Raw genomic sequence first — 20,363 nt, forward strand, 5'->3', positions numbered from 1 at the left:
CCATTGAGCACCTATCATTTTGTGGAAAGTTTTTTAACGGACCTGGAACAGTCGAAGGGTTTAGCAACCAAGTCTGCGTGTGTGACCAAAGCAGCGGCAGCTCCCAAGCCCTGCTCGCCGGCTTGGATCCCTCCCCCGGCTGGGGTGGTGAAGGTCAATGTAGACGCAGCGGTTGCGAGGAATAAGGACCATGGTGCGATCGCAGCGGTCGCAAGAACGGCAGCGGGTGAGTATCTTGGCTCATCGTCTGTTATAATAACAGGAATTTCAGATCCTGAGATCTTGGAGGCGTTGGCAGTAAGAGAAGGACTGGACCTGGCCCTGGACCTTTCGGTTCCAAGAGTGAAGCTAGCTAGCGATTGCTTGTCAGTGGTGAAAGCAATGAAGGAGCAGAATCTCGGAAGATATAGCCACATTCTACATGATATTACAGCGTCCTCTGTAGCTTTTGCTGAGTTTGGTTTAGTTCATGAAAGTAGAGTTTCAAATAACGAGCCCCATGTTCTGGCTCGCTTTGTGTTAGGCTCTCCGGTAGGGAGATATGTGTGGCTAGGTAATCCGCCGGTTGGCGTTTGTATTCCCCATCTTCTGAATTAATAAAGAGGATGGTCGTTGCTCAAAAAAAAAAAAAAAAAGGTAGCACACTGGAAACCACACACAATTGCGAATCGACCTGACAAGAATTCAGAGCCGAGGTCTGGTGGCGGCTCGCAGCCGGTACTTGCCACGGGTGAGACCAAGGTACTCCGCCGTGAGAGGCTTGAAGATCCGCTGCTCGTCGGACTCGAGCGCCGCCGCGAGGCGCGGCCATATGAAGGCGCTGAGAATCCACGTCCCGGGGTCTGCTGGCTTGGCAGAGATGCATATAAAGCCTGAGCAGAGCCTGCGGAGGCTGGCGTGGACTGGCATGGCCAGCGCGGCCTCGCCGAATCCGAAGTCGGTGTCGCCAGGGAAGGAGGACCAGAAGGTCTGAGCCAGCGTAGGGCTGCCGAGCCCGAAGGTGGACCTCTCCAAGAACTTAGCCGGCTTGTGCACCTCCATCCAGTCCACCATCTGCTGGTACAGCTCGTCGTAGTCCACCGACGTGATGGCCTCCCGCACCATGTCCGCCACCCCCGCCAGCGGCTTGCCCACCACCGCGCCGACCGCCGCGTCCCCGACCACGTAGGACGTGACCGTGCCGATGTAGTCGCGCAGCGAGGCGCGGAGCTCGGGGGACGAGAACCGCTGCCGGCCGTCGATCCACCACAGCATGCGGCAGCGTCTCTCCTCCACGTGCGGCAGCTTCGACGTTCCCACGATGCCCGCAAGGGCCATCCATAGGTAGGCGGACAAGGCCTGGACGCGCGTGGGCACGCCGCTCCCAATGCTGCTCGCCTTCTCGCGGAGCATGGTGATGTCGCGCTCCTCCACGTAGTAGAGACGCTCCACGAAGCTCTCCTCCGCAGTCAGGGCGTTCACCTCGGTCTCGTGGTCCCACGGCATGAACATCCCGGCGACGGATGGGCCGTACGTCGGCGGGTCACGAGGGCCGAACACCGAGCGGTCATGGGTGGGGGCTCCACCGGAGATGCTCCCCGTGCGGACTAGCTCCGACCACATCCTCACGAGCATCGCCCCGACGTTCCCGTCACCGATCAGGCTGTTGGTGGCCCACACAACGGCGAAGCCGCCGCAGGTGAAGGACACCAGCTGCAACGAGAGCGCCACCTCCTGGGCGTGCGGCAGCTGGATCCTCTTGAGGGACCCCTCCGAGAGGCCCCAGTCCAGGCTCCACAGCTCCACACCCGCGTTTCCCACGACGAGCTCAGCGCCCTGGTTGTAGCAGTGCAACTCGGGGACGCCGGAGCTCGGATCCACCACGATGCGGCCAGCCATAGGGTAAAAGTAGTTGAGCTAACGCGGTAGGTGGGCCTCGAAGGTGGCCACTACGGCGCTGAAGTCGCTGGAGCCGGCGGGCTTGGGGTAGACGCATATCACAGAGCCTTGTACGTCGTTGGAGAAGAGGTCGAGGTTGGAGAAGGCCAGCACGTGAGGCTCGATGGACGGGTAGGAGGCCTTCACCAAGCGCCGGCTCACCACCTGGACGACCGAGCCACCGGAAGCCATTGACAATTTCGCGACCTAGCTACCACCTTCGTGTCCTATCTTGCTTGAGCTAAGGATCAGCAAGCTAGCTAGGTGTACATGCATAAGTATTGCAATGCCATTATCTAGCTTTATGTAGGCATCCCCATCAGTAGCGTAATGTATGCTGGGTTCAAGCGAAGAAGGATTTTTTTTGCTAAATCTTGGATGCTCAGCACTTTGTGCTATAGTTGAGAACATATCATACTTAAAGGTGCACCATTGAAGATTTCCCCAGATCGATGAGATCATATCAGAGGAAGTGCACGTTACTGCTCACCCACTCTCTCCATTTTCGGATCATATCAGTTCATCGACATTGTAGCGTTCGTACTTAAGCATTTGAAAATTTAAGGTAGCTCGTGCCTCGTTGTTGCTCAACCTCTAAATTTATTCTAATGCCATGCAAATGCACGATGCATTTCTGTCCCAACAACGCTACATGTCGGGCAAAAACCTACGGGATGCAACGAAATTACGTGGAGGTTGGAGAGAAAACAACGCTCCTAAATTCACGGGAGGCAAACACATGCACACCAACATAATTCATCCACCCAATTCCGTAAGAGCATCTCCAGCCGTTGGTGCTCCCTAGATCGAAATTCGGTGTTATTTTGCGCCGGATTGGACGAAAGTTGGCCCGAGGAGCGCCAAAATTCCAGCCGTCTCCCCGTTAGACACTCGGTGTTCGGCGTTTTTAAGAAAAAAAAACGTCCCTGATAACGACCACAATTAAATATGCAGCATAGTTTGGCGAATTTGACAAGTTTTACCAATATTTGGCTTATTTTTACAAATAAACGTTACAGTTCAATAAAACAAGACGAGTTTTCAAACAAATTAAATGGAAACTAGTTAGTGTTGCCTCCCAGCGTCCATATGTGCTCCACCAGATCATCCTGCAACTGTTGATGCATTGTGAAGTCTCGAATCTCCTGACGCATAGCGATAAACGCAGCCCACGATGCCGGCACCTGGTAGTTAGGCTGTGCAAGAGGACCCTCTCTGTCATATGGTGCAGCTTGCTCGCTCGGAGGAACCGAATACTTCCACTCATTCTCGATAATCATGTTGTGTAAGCACACACAACAGTTCATCACCTCCCACATTTGATCTTTGAACTAAGTCAAAGCGGGAAACCGGACTACAACAAATCTCTGCTGGAGGACACCAAATGCACGCTCGATGTCCTTTCAGCAACCTTCTTGTTCCTTGAAAAACTGCTGCTCCTTCGGGAGGGCGGGGTTTGGGATAGTCTTCACAAATGTTGCCCACTTTAGATAGATACCGTATGCAGGATAGTATCCCTAGTTGTACTGTCGGTCATTGATCACAAAGTTAACCGAGGGAGCATGACCCTCAACAAGCTTGGAGAAGATCGGCGAGCACTGCAAGACGTTGATGTCATTGTTGGATCCCGGTATACCAAAGAAGGAGTGCCAAATCCAGAGATCATAGGTAGCCACAGCCTCAAGTATCACAGTGCAGCCTTTTTGTGACCCCTGTACATTCTCTGCCAGGAAAACGGACAGTTCTTTCATTTTCAATGCATGCAGTCAATGCTTCCAAGCACCCCTGGAAATCCTCGAGCTTCATTGATAGCGAGGATCTTAGCAGTGTCTTCGACAGTGGGTGATCTCAAGTAGATGTCCCCGAACAATGCTATCACCACCCTGCAGAACCGGTAGAAACAATCAAGGGCGGTGGACTCCACCATCCGAAGATAGTCATCGGTAGAATCACCAGGAGCTCCATATGCCAGCATCCGCATAGCCACCGTGCACTTTTGGAGGGCGGAGAACCCTACCATGCCGGTGCAATCCAGCTTGCATATGAAATAGGAGTCGTACTCTCGAAGGGCATACACAATTTTAAGAAAGAGCTTCCGGGTCATCCTAAAATGACGCCTAGAAACAACCTCACCGTGCAGTCGGCGAAGTAGTCGGCGTAGAGCATCCAGTAGCCCTACATTCGCTGCCTCGGCTTGCACTTCCGTGACCTGGTGCCGACCCACCACGGCGACCAATGGCCGATTCGGCGTACAAGCCGGAGAGGCAAGCTAGGATCAGCATGTGCTCCTCATCTTGGGCGACGGCTGCCATTTCTTCTTCAAAAAGCTCGGCGAACATTTGCTCCTCCTCCTCGTCGGAGTCCATGTCCGGCCAGGCAATTGGACGAACACCTGCCGGGCGTGTCGACGAGGAGTGACGCGAGGGAGCGTTTGGAGGGCGGAAAATACGCAGAGGGCACGACGGGCGGCGGAATATAGGCTGCTAAGTGGAGAAACGGCAGAGTTGAGGCAACCAGCCGGCAGATTGGCGAGGGGTGGTGCCGACGGCGACCGAGCAACGGGAGGGGAGGGGGGATTTGCGACGACAAAGTGGTAGGGTTCGTGTGTTCTCTCGCCGACAGAGCGGGCTCGTCCCCACTTTTTTCTCGTCCGGAGTCCCCGAGCACACCCCGGGGGGGACGGGGATGGCCTGAGCTTTCCGGACGGATGAAAGGCCAAATCCGGGGGGAAACGAGGAGTCGGGGCGCGGCTGGGCCGAATAACGCCGTCCGGATGTAAAAAAATGGCTGGCGGAGATGCTCTAAGCACGTTCCGTAAAGACTCTCCCATAAGTTTGTTAGTCACGATGCAGTTTGGTAAGTTCGCTTTCCGGGCGGAGAGATACGAGTGAGCTGGTAGAAAATCTATACCTAATAATAAAAGCAAAAGTGTTTCCGTGGTTTGGTTTAGTTTGGTACGTCATGAAAACTACCCTTCAAGTTGACATAAAATTACCCACCACACCACCCATAAGTTACACCTGTTGAGCTTTTTTCCCGAGCTTTGATCCGTTTGGTGTGCCGTGCCTCCTCAGGAATTAGTAGCCTACCTTTCCAGTCAATCTAATTCTGAATCGGACAAGGAGTCTGTCGCACGAGCCTGTCCAAACCTAATATATACGTACCTAACATAGGCTTCGATGCAGGCCATGCAAAGCTGGATAATCCAGCAACTTGGATTAGATCCAAAAGTCCGGTCGTAACCGCCCACGCGTCTTCTCGATCTCCCTACGGTTCGACGCTTCTTAGGAAGCGCCTCGACCCTTACTCTCGGCTCTCGCTCTACTTTTGCGTCTCTGCGACATGCGGGGCATGAGAAGCGACAACGCCGATGATGGTCGGCTCGACGGTCATGAACCCGTCTGTGCCGATGAAGTGCCCGGCGGCACGGCCATATGGTGACGGCAGAGACACGATCACCGAGGGAGCGCGTTGGCCGCGTGCGTGAGGTGAGAAAAATAATGCGGAACAGGCCCACGTGTTTTCTTGTTGCTGCTCACCGCCTTGGTCGTGGCCATGGAGCTCCGCATCTTGCCGTTCCGTGGCCTAACTCTCAGCTGTATCTGAAGTTTCGAGTGGAGTGTGGTACGTGACCGGGAGCGAGGCCTCCTTTTGGGAAAGATAACGATCGAGGTCCTGCTGTATAATTTTTTTCTCGGAACTAGCTAGAATGAAAAGAGTTTACATGTAGTACGTCTCGTGATGAAAAGCTTGGGATTAAACTGAAAGAAATCAAGTCATCGTGACTGTATGCTGAGTTTCTTTTGCATACGGATCTAGAAGATACAATAAGCCTGTGTGGGCCGTTAGGAGTCCACCGATTGATGGCATAGTGCTGAACATACAAATAACAAATTCGTTCTGATCAACGACTACTCAGGTACGATAGGAGAGAAGTGCCGGAAATAGTGTCGAGCCATAACAGGGGCGGCGACATTGGTAGTGGGGCACTGGCATGCCAAAAAAAAACATAGCAACTTTTTGATCATTGCTAAAAAATTGGTATGGTATAGTTTGGTCACAATCCAAACTCACCCGTACGACGCCTACCCATGCTCGAGTTCATCCGCCGACAGGCGACGTTGCGCCATGTTGTGTACGCGCTCATGAGCTGAGCTGATCGCGGAATGGCTGCATCACGTTGCTGACAAAACCGGCGGCGGTCAAGTGCAGGTCGCACATTGTAGAGTCTGTTGCTCCGTTTTCAGGTGCCGAGCTGATTGAGCAATGGGGCTAGCTGCATTATTTTTCTCACCTCGATGGGCTCTTTGAAATTCTACTACCAATCGGTTTCTATTGCATGTGACGTTGTCATTGCTGACATCATCTGACAAACCTAATTGAGTTTCTCAACACGTGCTCGGGTTGGGTAGCAACTGAATTCGATAAATCATGCAGCAAACTACCCTAAAAAACAAAACAAAAAATATCAGCGCTAACATTGTGTGAAATCTATATCTAATAATAAAAGCAATATAGTAATAAAAGTAGAACTATTTCTTCCCAGCATGCGGCGAATCCAACCATAGGTGCTCTTCGGGTGTGAGGAGCTCTGCGCGCGCACGAGGAGGACTCAGAACCGAGCCAGGGTGACGACGCGGGTGAAGCTTCTTTGTTCCCTAAGGCGGCGTGCGGTGCAGCCCACTAGGACCCCGCGCCGGTTGGCGCAGGCTGAAGGACGTCGGTGCCCTGAGCTAGGGTGGCATGCGGTGAACACCTTTGAGTCTCGAGCAGGGTGACGCCTGGTAGAAAGAGTTGTGGAGCCGACAGCCGTAGGGCATTAATAGGGGTGGAGATGTGCGCTAGCTGCTGAAATGTGTAGTGTGGAAAATGCGGCATCCAAGGGAGAAGGACCCTCACGGGTTGGTGTGGGAGGACCGAAGGAATTGGCCAATGCGGTTTTCTTCGGTGGATGGACGGTTCATTCAGTTCGAACACAAAGGAAGTATATTCAACATATATGGATTTTCGGAGTATTTTAACTATTTCGAATCCGCAGCAACGCGCGGGCATGTTTCCTAGTTAGCTCTAAAAGATAAATAATTTTCGCAGTGATAAACACCAGAACAATCAACATTACCGAAATTGAATAGTAAATATTGAGGGCATAAAACTAGCTTTGTTGCATACAGCAGTGCGCGGACATTCAGCTTGTATATTTGAAAAGAGTAGCGGCCAGGAGATTCGGCTTTCTCGACGTAACCTCGTCGGGTAGTATCTTTGGATTATATAGTGTATATATATTACAAGATACGGTCCTACTCATATATATATACGAATAAGATACTTCTAACACCCTCCTTTAATTTCAGCTAGTGAAATATTAAGATTGCACTTACAATACTTATACAACGGTAATGGTAGTGGCTTAGTAAAAATGTCAGCAACTTGATCATTTGAAGAGATGAACTGAATCTGTAGTTGCTTTTGCGACATATGCTCATGAAAAAACTGAAAATCCACTTCCATGTGATTTTTCCGTGCATGAAAGACTTGGTTGGATGATAGGTATGTTGCACCAATATTGTCACACCATAGAACTAGTGGTTGGTGGATTTGAGTCACACCAAGTTCGTTCCACAAAGACTGTACCTAGACAATCTCAGTTGAAGCATTAGCAAGAGCTTTATATTCAGACTCAGTGCTCGGCCTGGAGATAGTAGACTGCTTACGAGCACTCCAGACGATCAAATTACCTCCATAAAAGATAGCATATCCCCCTGGACCGCCGATCATCCATACTATCAGCCCAGTCTGCATCAGAGAACGCTGAGAGCAGTGTAGATGTGGAAGACCGAAGCTCATGCCACAGTCAATAGTGTGGTGTAGATAGAGAAGAATACACTTGACTGCAGACCAATGGGGTGTGTGAGGCGCATGAAGGTATTGGCCCGTGTTCACCACAAAGGACAAGTTAGGGCGTGTTACTATAAGATATTGAACACCACCAACAATACTACGATACTCAGTAGCTTCCTTAGAGGATAGAGCACCACCATCTGTACTGCAAAGACGCTCAGAGGAAGCTATAGGAGTAGTCACTAGAGTACACTTCATCATATAGCACGGGCAAGAAGCTCTAAAGCATACTTGCACTGTGGAAGAAGAAGACTGCCAGATGAAGGTGATGAAACCTCAATCCAAAAAAAAAATAGTGCAGGACACCAAGATCCTTAACCAAGAACTCAGAACGAAGCTGACTGATCAACCTGGGAATAGCATCAGCAGTAAAACTGAGAATAATGATATCATCAACGTAGACCAACAGGTAAATAGTCACATCTGAGCACTGAAGAATGAATAGAGATGTATCTATCACTGACGGAGAGAACCCCAAGGAGCCAAGTACAGAGCTGAGACGAGCGTGCCAAGCACAAGGAGCATGCTTCAGTCCATGCAGAGACTTGACAGCTGACAATAATGATCAGACTTAGTAGAATCCGTGAAACCATGAGGTTGACACATGTATACCTGCTCATCAAGGAAACCATTGAGAAAATCATTCTAAATATCAAGTTGACGAAGGTGCCATCGGGTGAGAGAGAGCCATAGAGAGTAATAACTGAATTATTGCAGGCTTCACTACATGACTAAAGGCCTCATCATAGTCCAGATCATAGCTTTGTTTGTATCCTTTAGCAACAAGGTGTGCTTTGTAGCGCTTAATGGAACTGTCCACATGAAGCTTGACCTTGAAGATCCAACGAGAATCAATCAAGTTAATACCAAGAACAGGAGGGACAAGCCACTAAGTACCATTAGACTGTAGAGCGGAGAAGTCACCCTCCATAGCATCATGCCAATTAGGGTTGCGAAGTTCTTCTTCGTAATCAAGAGGTTCATGTGAAAGCTTAGCTGCCCCATGTGCGGCAAGAATACAGTTCCATGCAACTGTCCCATCAGTGCGCTCTTTAGGCTTAAGAATGCCACGCCAAAGCCGTGTAACAGGGCCACGTGCTCGATGAGAAGACACATGCGATAGTGTCACATCAGTGTCGATGGAAACATGGGCTGATGTTGTCTCAGATGGAGAAACGTCATTCAGAGTCGCAGCATTCGGCGAGGTGGGAGACCACAATGCCTCGTGCATGGGCGACAGAGGCATGTCTCCGTGGTGCATGGGCAACAATGAGCAACGCGCGGCAGACAGCGGCACTTCACCTGGTCCCGTACGAGAGACTTGTATCCTTTATGAAGCAAAATGTAGCCCAAAAAGACAATCTTCTTCGAACGAAATTTGAGTTTATGACTGTTATAGGGTTGAAGATGTGGCCAACAAGCACACCCAAAAAGACCTTTAAAAGCTATAGTCAGGTGTGTTTCAGGGAGAAGACGCTCAAGTGGAGTTTTGCTCAAGTGGAGTTTTGATATCAATGGTTCGACTAGGAAGCATGTTAATAATAAAACAAGTTTTAACAAAGGCATCATTCCAATAGCATAGCGGGACAGATGCATGAGAAAGTAAGGTAAGACCGGTTTCAACAATGTGACGTTGTTTACGTTTGGCAGTGCCATTTTGTTGGTGAGTGTGCGGACAAGACGCACGATTTGAGATATCCAACTTGTGAAAGAAGGGGTGGATTTTCTTATACTCTCACCACCCCAATAAGTTTGGACATGAATTATTTTACAATTTAGAACATGTTCAACATGCTTTTGGAATTGAAGAAACAAATCATACACATCATATTTATGCTTGAGTAAATAGAGCCAAGTAAAACGACTGTAAGCATGAAGAAAACTCACATAGAAATGGTGTCCACTAAGAGAAGTCTAGGCAGAACCCCATACATCTGAAGAAATAATCTCTAAGGAGAACTTTGTTACACATGTAGAAAAAACGCAACTAGTGACTCTTCCCTTGTTGACAGGCATCATAAATTGACTCATTTTTATGGACTCACGAAGCGATGGCAACTCATGACTACGTAGAACATGTTGAACAACTTGTAATGTTGGATGTCCTAGGCGACGATGCCACATACCCCGCAAAATCTTGACACTGCTGAGGGTTTGCTTGATGATAGGAGCTTTGATTTCGTAGAGACCTCTGTTGAAATGACCTCTAAGAGTGGGTGCTCTCGTGTCCCGATCTTTTACAAAAAGATCATCAAGATGAAGTTAAATAAACACATTATTATCATGTGAAATCTTACTCATGGATAACAAATTACGAGTGGCATGAGGAACATGAAGGACACGATTGAGAGCTATAGATCTAGAAGACAGAGTGGATAAACTAGCATGACAAATGTTATGAATGTGCATACCTGCTCCATTGGCGGTGTAGATTTGATCGGTGTCGTGGTAGGGCTCACGAGTAGTGATCTGTCCAACTCATGGGTGATGTGGTGTGTAGCGCCCGAGTCCGCATACTGATACATCCCAAACGTATCTATAATTTTTGATGCTCCATGTTTGTTTTGTTACAATTCTTATATGTTTTATGTGCACTTTTCCACACTTTCTAGCATTTTCTGGGACTAACCTATTAACGCAGTGCCGCAGTGCCAGTTCCTGTTTTCTGTAGTTTTTGTATTTCAAAAAAGTTGTACATGAAAGTTTCTCGGAATTGGACGAAACAAAAGCCCAGAGTCTTATTTTTCCGGGACGAAGACGGAGCCAGAAGGACACGCGCAGGAGAGCTGACGTGTTAGTACATATGGAAGGCGCGGCCCCACCCTTGGCCATGCCTGGCCCATGTATTGGCGCCTCGTCGTCTCGTTTGCTCCGCCCTTCCGCCTATATATTCCTCGTATCGGGAAAACCCCAGGGACGAGAGCCTCCATCCACGAAAAGTTCCAACGCCGCCGTCAACCGAAACCCCAGTTCGGGAGGGTTCTGCAGTCCATCCCGGCACCCTGCTGGAGAGGGAATTCACCGCCGGAGGCCTCTACATCGCCATGTCTTCATCCGAGGTGATGCGTGAGTAGTCCTCCATAGGACCATGGGTCCATAGCAGTAGCTAGATGGATGTCCCCTCCTTGTTGTGCTTCATGTATAGATCTTGTGAGCTGCCTAACATGATCATGATCATCGATTTGTAATTGCTACATGTTGGTTTGATGTGGATCCGATTTATAGAGAGATTTCTTTGGTTGAGATTATGTATTATGTTATTATGATCTTGCATGCTCTCCGTTTCTAGTAGATGCTCTGGCCAAGTAGATGCTAGCGACTCCAAGAGAGAGTATTTATGCTCGATAGTGGGTTCATGCCTCTGTTTAACCATGGGAAGTGACCTTGTTCTCTACGGTTGTAGATGTGTTGTTGCTACTAGGGAGAAAACATCGGTGTTCTATTCAAGGGTAGTTTCATTGTTTACTTTACACACATTGCTTAAAGCGATAGTCTGTTGCTTGCAACTTAATACTGGAGGGTGTTGCGGATGCAATCCTGAATGTGGATTATTAGTCATAGATGCAGTTGGATTACGGTCTATGTATATTGTTGTAATGCCCGCATACTTTCATATCATGTATTCTGCACCAACCATTAGCGTAGAATCTATGTTTGTCAATTGCCCATATGTAATTTGTTTGCCCAACATATTTATTTTATTGGGGATGCGCCTCTGGTGAACTATGGACCCCGGTCCTTCTTCTTTTAATTTCAATCTTCTACAATATTTTTCTGTTCTGTTCTCTGCAAACATTTCTTCTTCCACACGGTTCGTTTAATGTTTTGTTTTCAATAAAACCAGTGAGCTTGACAACCTGGCTGAAAGTTGGGGACAAAGTACTTGGTTGTTTGTGTGCAGGTCTCCACGTTGCTGCTGACGCCGGTAGTGCGCCCTGCCACGAGTTGGTTCGCAACACCTCGGGAGAGAATGGTTTTCTCCTACTGGTCGATAAACCTTGGTTTCTTACTGAGAAAAAAACTTTCTATTGTGCTCATCATATCTTCCTCTTGGGGTTCCACTCAATGTTGCGCATAAATTCTCCTTCATCAACTCCGCGCTCAGCAAAGACTTTTTCTGGTGCCGCTGCCGGGGAGAAAAGCATCTCTTCTGCGAGGGAAGTCTCTCACTCTCAACTCTTTTACTTTGTTTTTGTTTTGCTTGCATACTTTATTTTTATCTTGTTTGCATTTTATATCGAAAATCCAAAAAAATAGTATATCTTTTATTCTGTTGCTTGCATTATTTTTGTTCAATGGATAGTCTCATTACTATGTCGCATGCGGGCATGATTTTCACTTTCAAGCAAGGTAGTGAGAAAAGTTTTAAGGAAGCTTACGATAGGAATTTTGATTGGATTGTTCCTGAGAATTTATTTGATGAAGAAAGTAAACCTAAAAGTGCTGAGATAGGAACTTCAAAAACCACTATAGATAGCATAGAATGCCTGGTTGAAACTACTTTCATTCCAGATCTTAATGATTTCTCTCTTGATAACACTTGATTCACACCTTTTTTGCGCCTAGCTCAAAGGCGTTAAAGAAAAGCGCTTATGGGAGATAACCCATGTTTTATTTCTGTTATTTTTGCTTTGTTGAGTCTTGGAAGTTATTGCTACTGTAATAACCTCTCCTTATAATTTTTATTTCGTTTTTGTGCCAAGGGTAGCCTCTAATAAAAAGAAAGCAGTGTTTGGGGTATTTGCAATTCTGAAACAGATTCTGTGCTGGTCACGTAAAATATTCTTAAAAATCGCCAGAACGTTATTTTGAGCTGAAAATATTTGTGCTTATGCCCCAGTATGTTAGCTAACTTTCGTTAGTTTAGAATTTTTCGATTTGAGCAACATAACTATTTCGTTAATTATGATCTCTGCCTGCTGGTCTGTTTTGACATATTTCTGCCATGTTTTGCATTTGCGTCTTATGCTTCTTCTTTTTGAGTTATTTTGTGAAAAAGAGCTTTCGAAAGAAGTAGCTACAGTATCATATGTTAAAATGAGTGTTAGATATGTGCCATTACTGAAGCCTTGCTGATTATATATATTTTTATTTGCACTAATGTTGCTAATCAATTGTGCTGAGTTTTGTGTGAAGAAAGTTTTCAAGTGTAGGGAGAGAAAAATGATGCAATAAGATGAAGCATGGACAAGAGCTCAAGCTTGGGGATGTCCCCTGGACCCCCCCAAGAAATATCCAAGAAGTACAAGCGTCCAAGTTTGGGGATGCCCAAGGCATCCCCTCTTCATCAACAAAAAGCACCAAGTTATTTTTCAACACGCTATATTTTTATTCCTTCATGTGATATGTGTTATCCTTGGAGCGTTTTTACTTTTTGCTGTGTGTTTATTTTCAATAAAGTTAGATCCCATCATTCATGTTTACTTTGGATTGAGACACGCTCCACCGCTTTGCATATTTACTTTGGAGTGAGACACGTGATACGTCTTCGACGTATCGATAATTTCTTATGTTCCATGCCACATTATTGATGATATCTACATGTTTTATGCATACTTTATGTCATATTTATGCGTTTTCCGGAACTAACCTATTGACGAGATGCCGAAGGGCCAGTTCCTGTTTTCTGCTGTTTTTGGTTTCAGAAATCCTAGTAAGGAAATATTCTCGGAATCGGACGAAATCAACGCCGAAGATCTTAGAATCCCCGGAAGCATCCAGAACACACGAGAGAGGCCAGAGGGGGGCCACAGGCCCACCAGACCATAGGCTGGCGCGGCCAAGGGGGGGCCCGCGCCCTCCTATGGTGTCGTTGCCTCGTTGACCTTCTGACACCGCCTCTTCGCCTATTTAAGGGTCCTTGACCTAAAACTTCGAGACGGAAAAACCACTGTACGAGAAACCTTCCAGAGCCGCCGCCATCGCGAAGCCAAGATCTGGGGGACAGGAGTCTCTGTTCCGGCACACCGCCGGGACGGGGAAGTGCCCCCGGAAGGCTTCTCCATCGACGCCACCGCCATCTTCATCAACGCTGTTGTCTCCCATGAGGAGGAAGTAGTTCTCCATCGAGGCTCGGGGTTGTACCGGTAGCTATGTGGTTAATCTCTCTCCTATGTACTTCAATACAATGATCTCATGAGCTGCTTTACATGATTGAGATTCATATGAGTTTTGTATCACAATTCATCTATGTGCTACTCTAGTGATGTTATTAAAGTAGTCTATTCCTCCTCCATGATGTAATGTTGGCAGTGTGTGCATCATGAAGTACTTGGTATATGCTATGATTGTGATCTCTTGTAGATTATGAAGTTAACTATTACTATGATGGTATTGATGTGATCTATTCCTCCTTTCATAGTGTGATGGTCACAGTGTGCATGCTATGTTAGTACTTGGTTTAGTTGTGTTGATCTATCTTGCACTCTAAGGTTATTTAAATATGAACATTGAATATTGTGGAGCTTGTTAACTCCAGCATTGAGGGTTCTTGTAGCCCTACGCAATTAGTGGTGTTCATCATCCAACAAGAGAGTGTAGAGTCTAGCATCTATCTATTTATTTATGTGATCAATGTTGAGAGTGTCCACTAGTGAAAGTATAATCCCTAGGCCTTGTTCGCAAATACTGCTATCGCTGCTTGTTTACTGTTCTACTGTATTTGTACTGTCTGCAATATTACCACCATCAACCACACGCCAGTCCTGGACAGCAAAGCACTTTTCTGGTGCCATTGCTACTGCTCATACTTATTCATACCACCTGTATTTCACTATCTCTTCGCCGAACTAGTGCACCTATTAGGTGTGTTGGGGACACAAGAGACTTCTTGCTTTGTGGTTGCAGGGTTGCATGAGAGGGATATCTTTGACCTCTTCCTCCCTGAGATCGATAAACCTTGGGTGATCCACTTAAGGGAAACTTGCTGCTGTTCTACAAACCTCTGCTTTTGGAGGCCCAACACTGTCTACAAGAATAGAAGCACCCGTAGACATCAAGCACTTTTCTGGCGCCGTTGCCGGGGAGGAAAGGTAAAAGGCACTCATACTCCGGTTCAGTGTACAGATTTCTTCTGGCGCCATTGTGTGTGTGCTCGAAGCTATTTCCTTTAGATCCTGCAATTGCATCTTTTTGTTTCTTGTTTACACTAGTTAGGCATAATGGAAAACAACAAAAATATGAGAGATCTTTATGAACTCTATCTTGAATTAGGACATGATGTGTTTGAAGAGAGAATTAAAAAACCCATGGAACTTTATATGCATGCTAATGGGAATGTTATTAATATGAATGCTTTGAACACTATTGTTGCTAATGCTATGGAAAATTCTAAGCTTGGGGAAGCTGGTTTTGATGAGCATGATCTTTTTAGTCCCCCAAGCATTGAGGAGGAAATTTACTTTGATGATACTTTACCTCCTATTTATGATGATTATAATGATAGTAGCCTTTTGGTGCCACCTACTATGGAGAGTGAATTTGATTATGATTACAATATGCCTCCTATATTTGATGATAGCTACTTTGTTGAATTTGCTCCCACTACAACTAATAAAATTGATTATGCTTATGTGGAGAGTAATAATTTTATGCATGAGACTCATGATAAGAATGCTTTATGTGATAGTTATATTGTTGAGTTTGCTCATGTTGCTACTGAAAGTTATTATGAGAGAGGAAAATATGGTTGTAGAAATTTTCATGTTACTAAAACACCTCTCTATATGCTTAAAATCTTGAAGCTACACTTGTTTTATCTTTCTATGCTTGTTGCATTATGCTTCTTGAATTTATTTATTTACAAGATTCCTATTCATAGGAAGCTGATGTCTACTTCCCCCTCCTTTTCCTGTAGACAGTGTTGGGCCTCCAAGAGCAGAGGTTTGTAGAACAGCAGCAAGTTTTCCCTTAAGTGGATCACCCAAGGTTTATCGATCTCAGGGAGGAAGAGGTCAAAGATATCCCTCTCATGCAACCCTGCAACCACAAAGCAAGAAGTCTCTTGTGTCCCCAACACACCTAATAGGTGCACTAGTTCGGCGAAGAGATAGTGAAATACAGGTGGTATGAATATATATGAGCAAGAGTAACGGTGCCAGAAAATAGCTTGCTGGCGTGTAGTTGATGGTGGTAGTATTGCAGCAGTAGTAACGCAGTAAAACAGTAAACAAGCAGCGATAGCAGTATTTAGGAACAAGGCCTAGGGATTACACTTTCACTTGTGGACACTCTCAACATTGATCACATAACAGAATAGATAAATGCATACTCTACACTCTTGTTGGATGCTGAACACATTGCGTAGGATTACACGAACCCTCAATGCCGGAGTTAACAAGCTCCACAATTAATGTTCATATTTTAGTAACCTTATAGTGTAAGATAGATCAAAAGACTAAACCAAGTACTAACATAGCATGCACACTGTCACCTTCATGCATATGTAGGAGGAATAGATCACATCAATACTATCATAGCAATAGTTAACTTCATAATCTACAAGAGATCATAATCATAGCCTACGCCAAGTACTAACACGGATGCACACACTGTCACCATTACATCGTGCAGGAGGAATAGAACTACTTTAATAATATTGCTAGAGTAGCACATAGATAAATTGTGATACAAACACATTGCAATCATAAAGAGATATAAATAAGCACCTCACTATGCCATTCATCAGTGAATAAGTATTCTGTGAAATATAGCCTAAGAGACCCACACGGTGCACACACTGTCACCTTTACACACGTGGGACAAGGAGTCTCCGGAGATCACATAAGTAAAACTCACTTGACTAGCATAATGACATCTAGATTACAAGCATCATCATATGAATCTCAATCATGTAAGGCAGCTCATGAGATTATTGTATTGAAGCACATAGGAGAGAGATGAACCACATAGCTACCGGTACAGCCCCGAGCCTCGATGGAGAACTACTCCCTCATGGGAGCAGCGGCGGTGATGAAGATGGCGGTGGAGATGGCAGCGGTGTCGATGGAGAAGCCTTCCGGGGGCACTTCCCCATTCCGGCGGCGTGCCGGAACAGAGACTCCTGTCCCCCAGATCTTGGCCTCGCGATGGCGGCGGCTCTGGAAGGTTTCTGTGGTTTTCGTCGAACGTATCAGGGTTTTCAATCCAGGGGCTTTATATAGGCGAAGAGGCGGCGCAGGAGGGTCGAAGGGGCGACGACACCATAGGGCGGCGTGGCCAGGGCCTGGGCCGCGCCGGCCTATGGTCTGGGGGCCCAGTGCCCCCCCTCTGGTCCTTCCCGGGTGTTCTGGATGCTTCCGGTGAAAATAGGAACTTGGGCGTTGATTTCGTCCGATTCCGAGAATATTTCGTTACTAGGATTTCTGAAACCAAAAACAGCAGAAAACAGGAACTGGCACTTCGGCATCTTGTTAATAGGTTAGTTCCAGAAAATGCACGAATATGACATAAAGTGTGCATAAAACATGTAGATAACATCAATAATGTGGCATGGAACATAAGAAATTATCGATACGTCGGAGACGTATCAGCATCCCCAAGCTTAGTTCCTACTCGTCCTCGAGTAGGTAAACGATAAAAGATAATTTCTGAGGTGACATGCTACCAACATAATCTTAATCATACTATTGTAAAGCATATGAGATGAATGCAGTGATTCGAAACAATGTAAATGCAATGAGTAAACAATTGAATCATATAGCAAAGACTTTTCATGAATAGTACTTTCAAGACAAGCATCAATAAGTCTTGCATAAGAGTTACTCATAAAGCAATAAATTCTTAGTGAAGGTATTGAAGCAACACAATGGAAGATTAAGTTTCAGCGGTTGCTTTCAACTTGTAACATGTATATCTTATGGATAGTTGTCAATGCAAAGCGATATAACAAGTGCAATAAGCAAGTATGTAAGAATCAATGCACAGTTAATACAAGTGTTTGCTTCTAAGATAGAGAGAAATGGGTAAACTGACTCAACATAAAAGTAGAAGAAAGTCCCTTCGCAGAGGGAAACATTGATTGCTATATTTGTGCTAGAGCTTTTATTTTGAAAACAAGAAACAATTTTGTCAACGGTAGTAATAAAGCATATGTATCATGTAAATTATATCTTACAAGTTGCAAGCCTCATGCATAGTATACTAATAGTGCCCGCACCTTGTCCTAATTAGCTTGGACTACCGGAATTATCGCAATGCACATGTTTTAACCAAGTGTCACAAAGGGGTACCTCTATGCCGCCTGTACAAAGGTCTAAGGAGAAAGCTCGCATTGGATTTCTCGCTATTGATTATTCTCAACTTAGACATCCATACCGGGACAACATAGACAACAGATAATGGACTCCTCTTTTATGCATAAGCATGTAGCAACAATTAATTTTCTCATATGAGATTGAGGATATATGTCCAAAACTGAAACTTCCACCATGGATCATGGCTTTAGTTAGCGGCCCAATGTTCTTCTCTAACAATATGCACGCTCTAACCATAAGGTGGTAGATCGCCCTTACTTCAGACAAGACGAACATGCATAGCAACTCACATGATATTCAACAAAGAGTAGTTGATGGCGTCCCCAGGAACATGGTTATCGCACAACAAGCAACTTAATAAGAGATAAAGTGCATAAGTACATATTCAATACCACAATAGTTTTTAAGCTATTTGTCCCAAGAGCTATATATTGCAAAGGTAGAGGATAGAAATTTAAAGGTAGCACTTCAAGCAATTTACTTTGGAATGGCGGAGAAATACCATGTAGTAGGTAGGTATGGTGGACACAAATGGCATAGTGGTTGGCTCAAGTATTTTGGATGCATGAGAAGTATTCCCTCTCGATACAAGGCTTAGGCTAGCAAGGTTGTTTGAAGAAAACATAAGCATAAACTAGTACATCAAAACTTACATAAAAGACATATTACAAGCATTATAAGACTATACATCGTCTTCCTTGTTGTTCAAACACCTCACTAGAAAATATCTAGACTCTAGAGAAACCACTCATGCAAACCAAATTTTAACAAGCTCTATGTATTTCTTCACTAATAGGTGCAAAGTATATGATGCAAGAGCTTAAACAAGAGCACAACAATTGCCAAGTATCAAGCTATTCAAGACATCATACCAATTACTACATGTAGCATTTTCTGTTTCCAACCATATAACAATTAACGAAGCAGTTTCAACCTTCGCCATGAACATTAAAAGCTAAGAACACATGTGTTCATACGAACCAGCGGAGCGTGTCTCTCTCCCACACAAGCATTTATTCAAACAAGAACAAAAACAAGAAACATACAGACGCTCCAAGTAAAGTACATAAGATGTGACCGAATAAAAATATAGTTTCAAGAGAAGGAACCTGATAATTTGTCGATGAAGAAGGGGATGCCTTGGGCATCCCCAAGCTTAGATGCTTGAGTCTTCTTGAAATATGCAGGGATGAACCACCGGGGCATCCCCAAGCTTAGACTTTTCACTCTTCTTGATCACATTGTATCATCCTCCTCTCTTGACCCTTGAAAACTTCCTTCACACCAAACTCAAAACAACTCATTAGAGGGTTAGTGCATAATCAAAAATTCACATGTTCAGAGGTGACACAATCATTCTTAACACTTCTGGACATTGCCCAAAGCTACTGGAAGTCAATGGAACAAAGAAATCCATCCCACATAGCAAAAGAGGCAATGCGAAATAAAAGACAGAATCTGTCAAAACAGAACAGACCGTAAAGACGAATTTTATTGAGGCAACAGACTTGCTCAAATGAAAATGCTCAAATTGAATGAAAGTTGCGTACATATCTGAGGATCACTCACGTAAATTGGCATAATTTTCTGAGTTACCTACAGAGAATTTTGCCCAGATTCGTGACAGCAAAGAAATCTGTTTCTGCGCAGTAATCCAAATCTAGTATGAACCTTACTATCAACGACTTTACTTGGCACAACAAAACACAAAACTAAGATAAGGAGAGGTTGCTACAGTAGTAAACAACTTCCAAGACACAAATATAAAACAAAGTACTGTAGCAAAATAACACATGGGTTATCTCCCAAGAAGTTCTTTCTTTATAGCCATTAAGATGGGCTCAGCAGTTTTAATGATCCACTCGCAGGAAATAGTATTCGAAGCAAAGGAGAGCTTCAAGAGGCAAATTCAAAACAAATTTAAGTCTAACATGCTTCCTATGAAGAGGAATCTTATACACAAATGAATTCATGAAGAACAAAGTGACAAGCATAAGAGGATAAAACACGAGTAACTTCAAGATTCTCAACATAAAGAGGGGAAACTTAATATTATTAAGATGCATACAACCATATTTCCCTCTCTCATAATAACTTTCAGTAGCATCATTGATGAAATCCACAATATACCCATCACTTAAAACATCCTTATCATGGTTCATATGCATAGAAGTATCATTAATTTTGGCATAAGAAGAGTTATTCTCATTAATAGTAATTGGAGCAAGATTATTATCAAGAATTTGAACATGGTAAACAAGTTGCATATTAAGGGAATTGTTTTTGGTAATCCAA

General features: G+C 45.1%; 1 protein-coding gene across 1 annotated transcript; it reads right to left on the bottom strand.

The window, feature by feature from the left end:
• Positions 1 to 646: 646 nt before the first annotated feature.
• On the bottom strand, positions 647 to 2,289 carry LOC127311391 (coniferyl alcohol acyltransferase-like). Its single transcript, XM_051341851.1, has one exon. It carries the CDS (start codon positions 1,876 to 1,878, stop codon positions 685 to 687), a length of 1,194 nt encoding a protein of 397 aa, XP_051197811.1. The 5' UTR covers positions 1,879 to 2,289; the 3' UTR covers positions 647 to 684.
• Positions 2,290 to 20,363: the final 18,074 nt, after the last annotated feature.

Source organism: Lolium perenne, chromosome 1 (genome assembly GCF_019359855.2).
Source record: "Lolium perenne isolate Kyuss_39 chromosome 1, Kyuss_2.0, whole genome shotgun sequence".
NCBI lineage: Eukaryota > Viridiplantae > Streptophyta > Magnoliopsida > Poales > Poaceae > Lolium > Lolium perenne.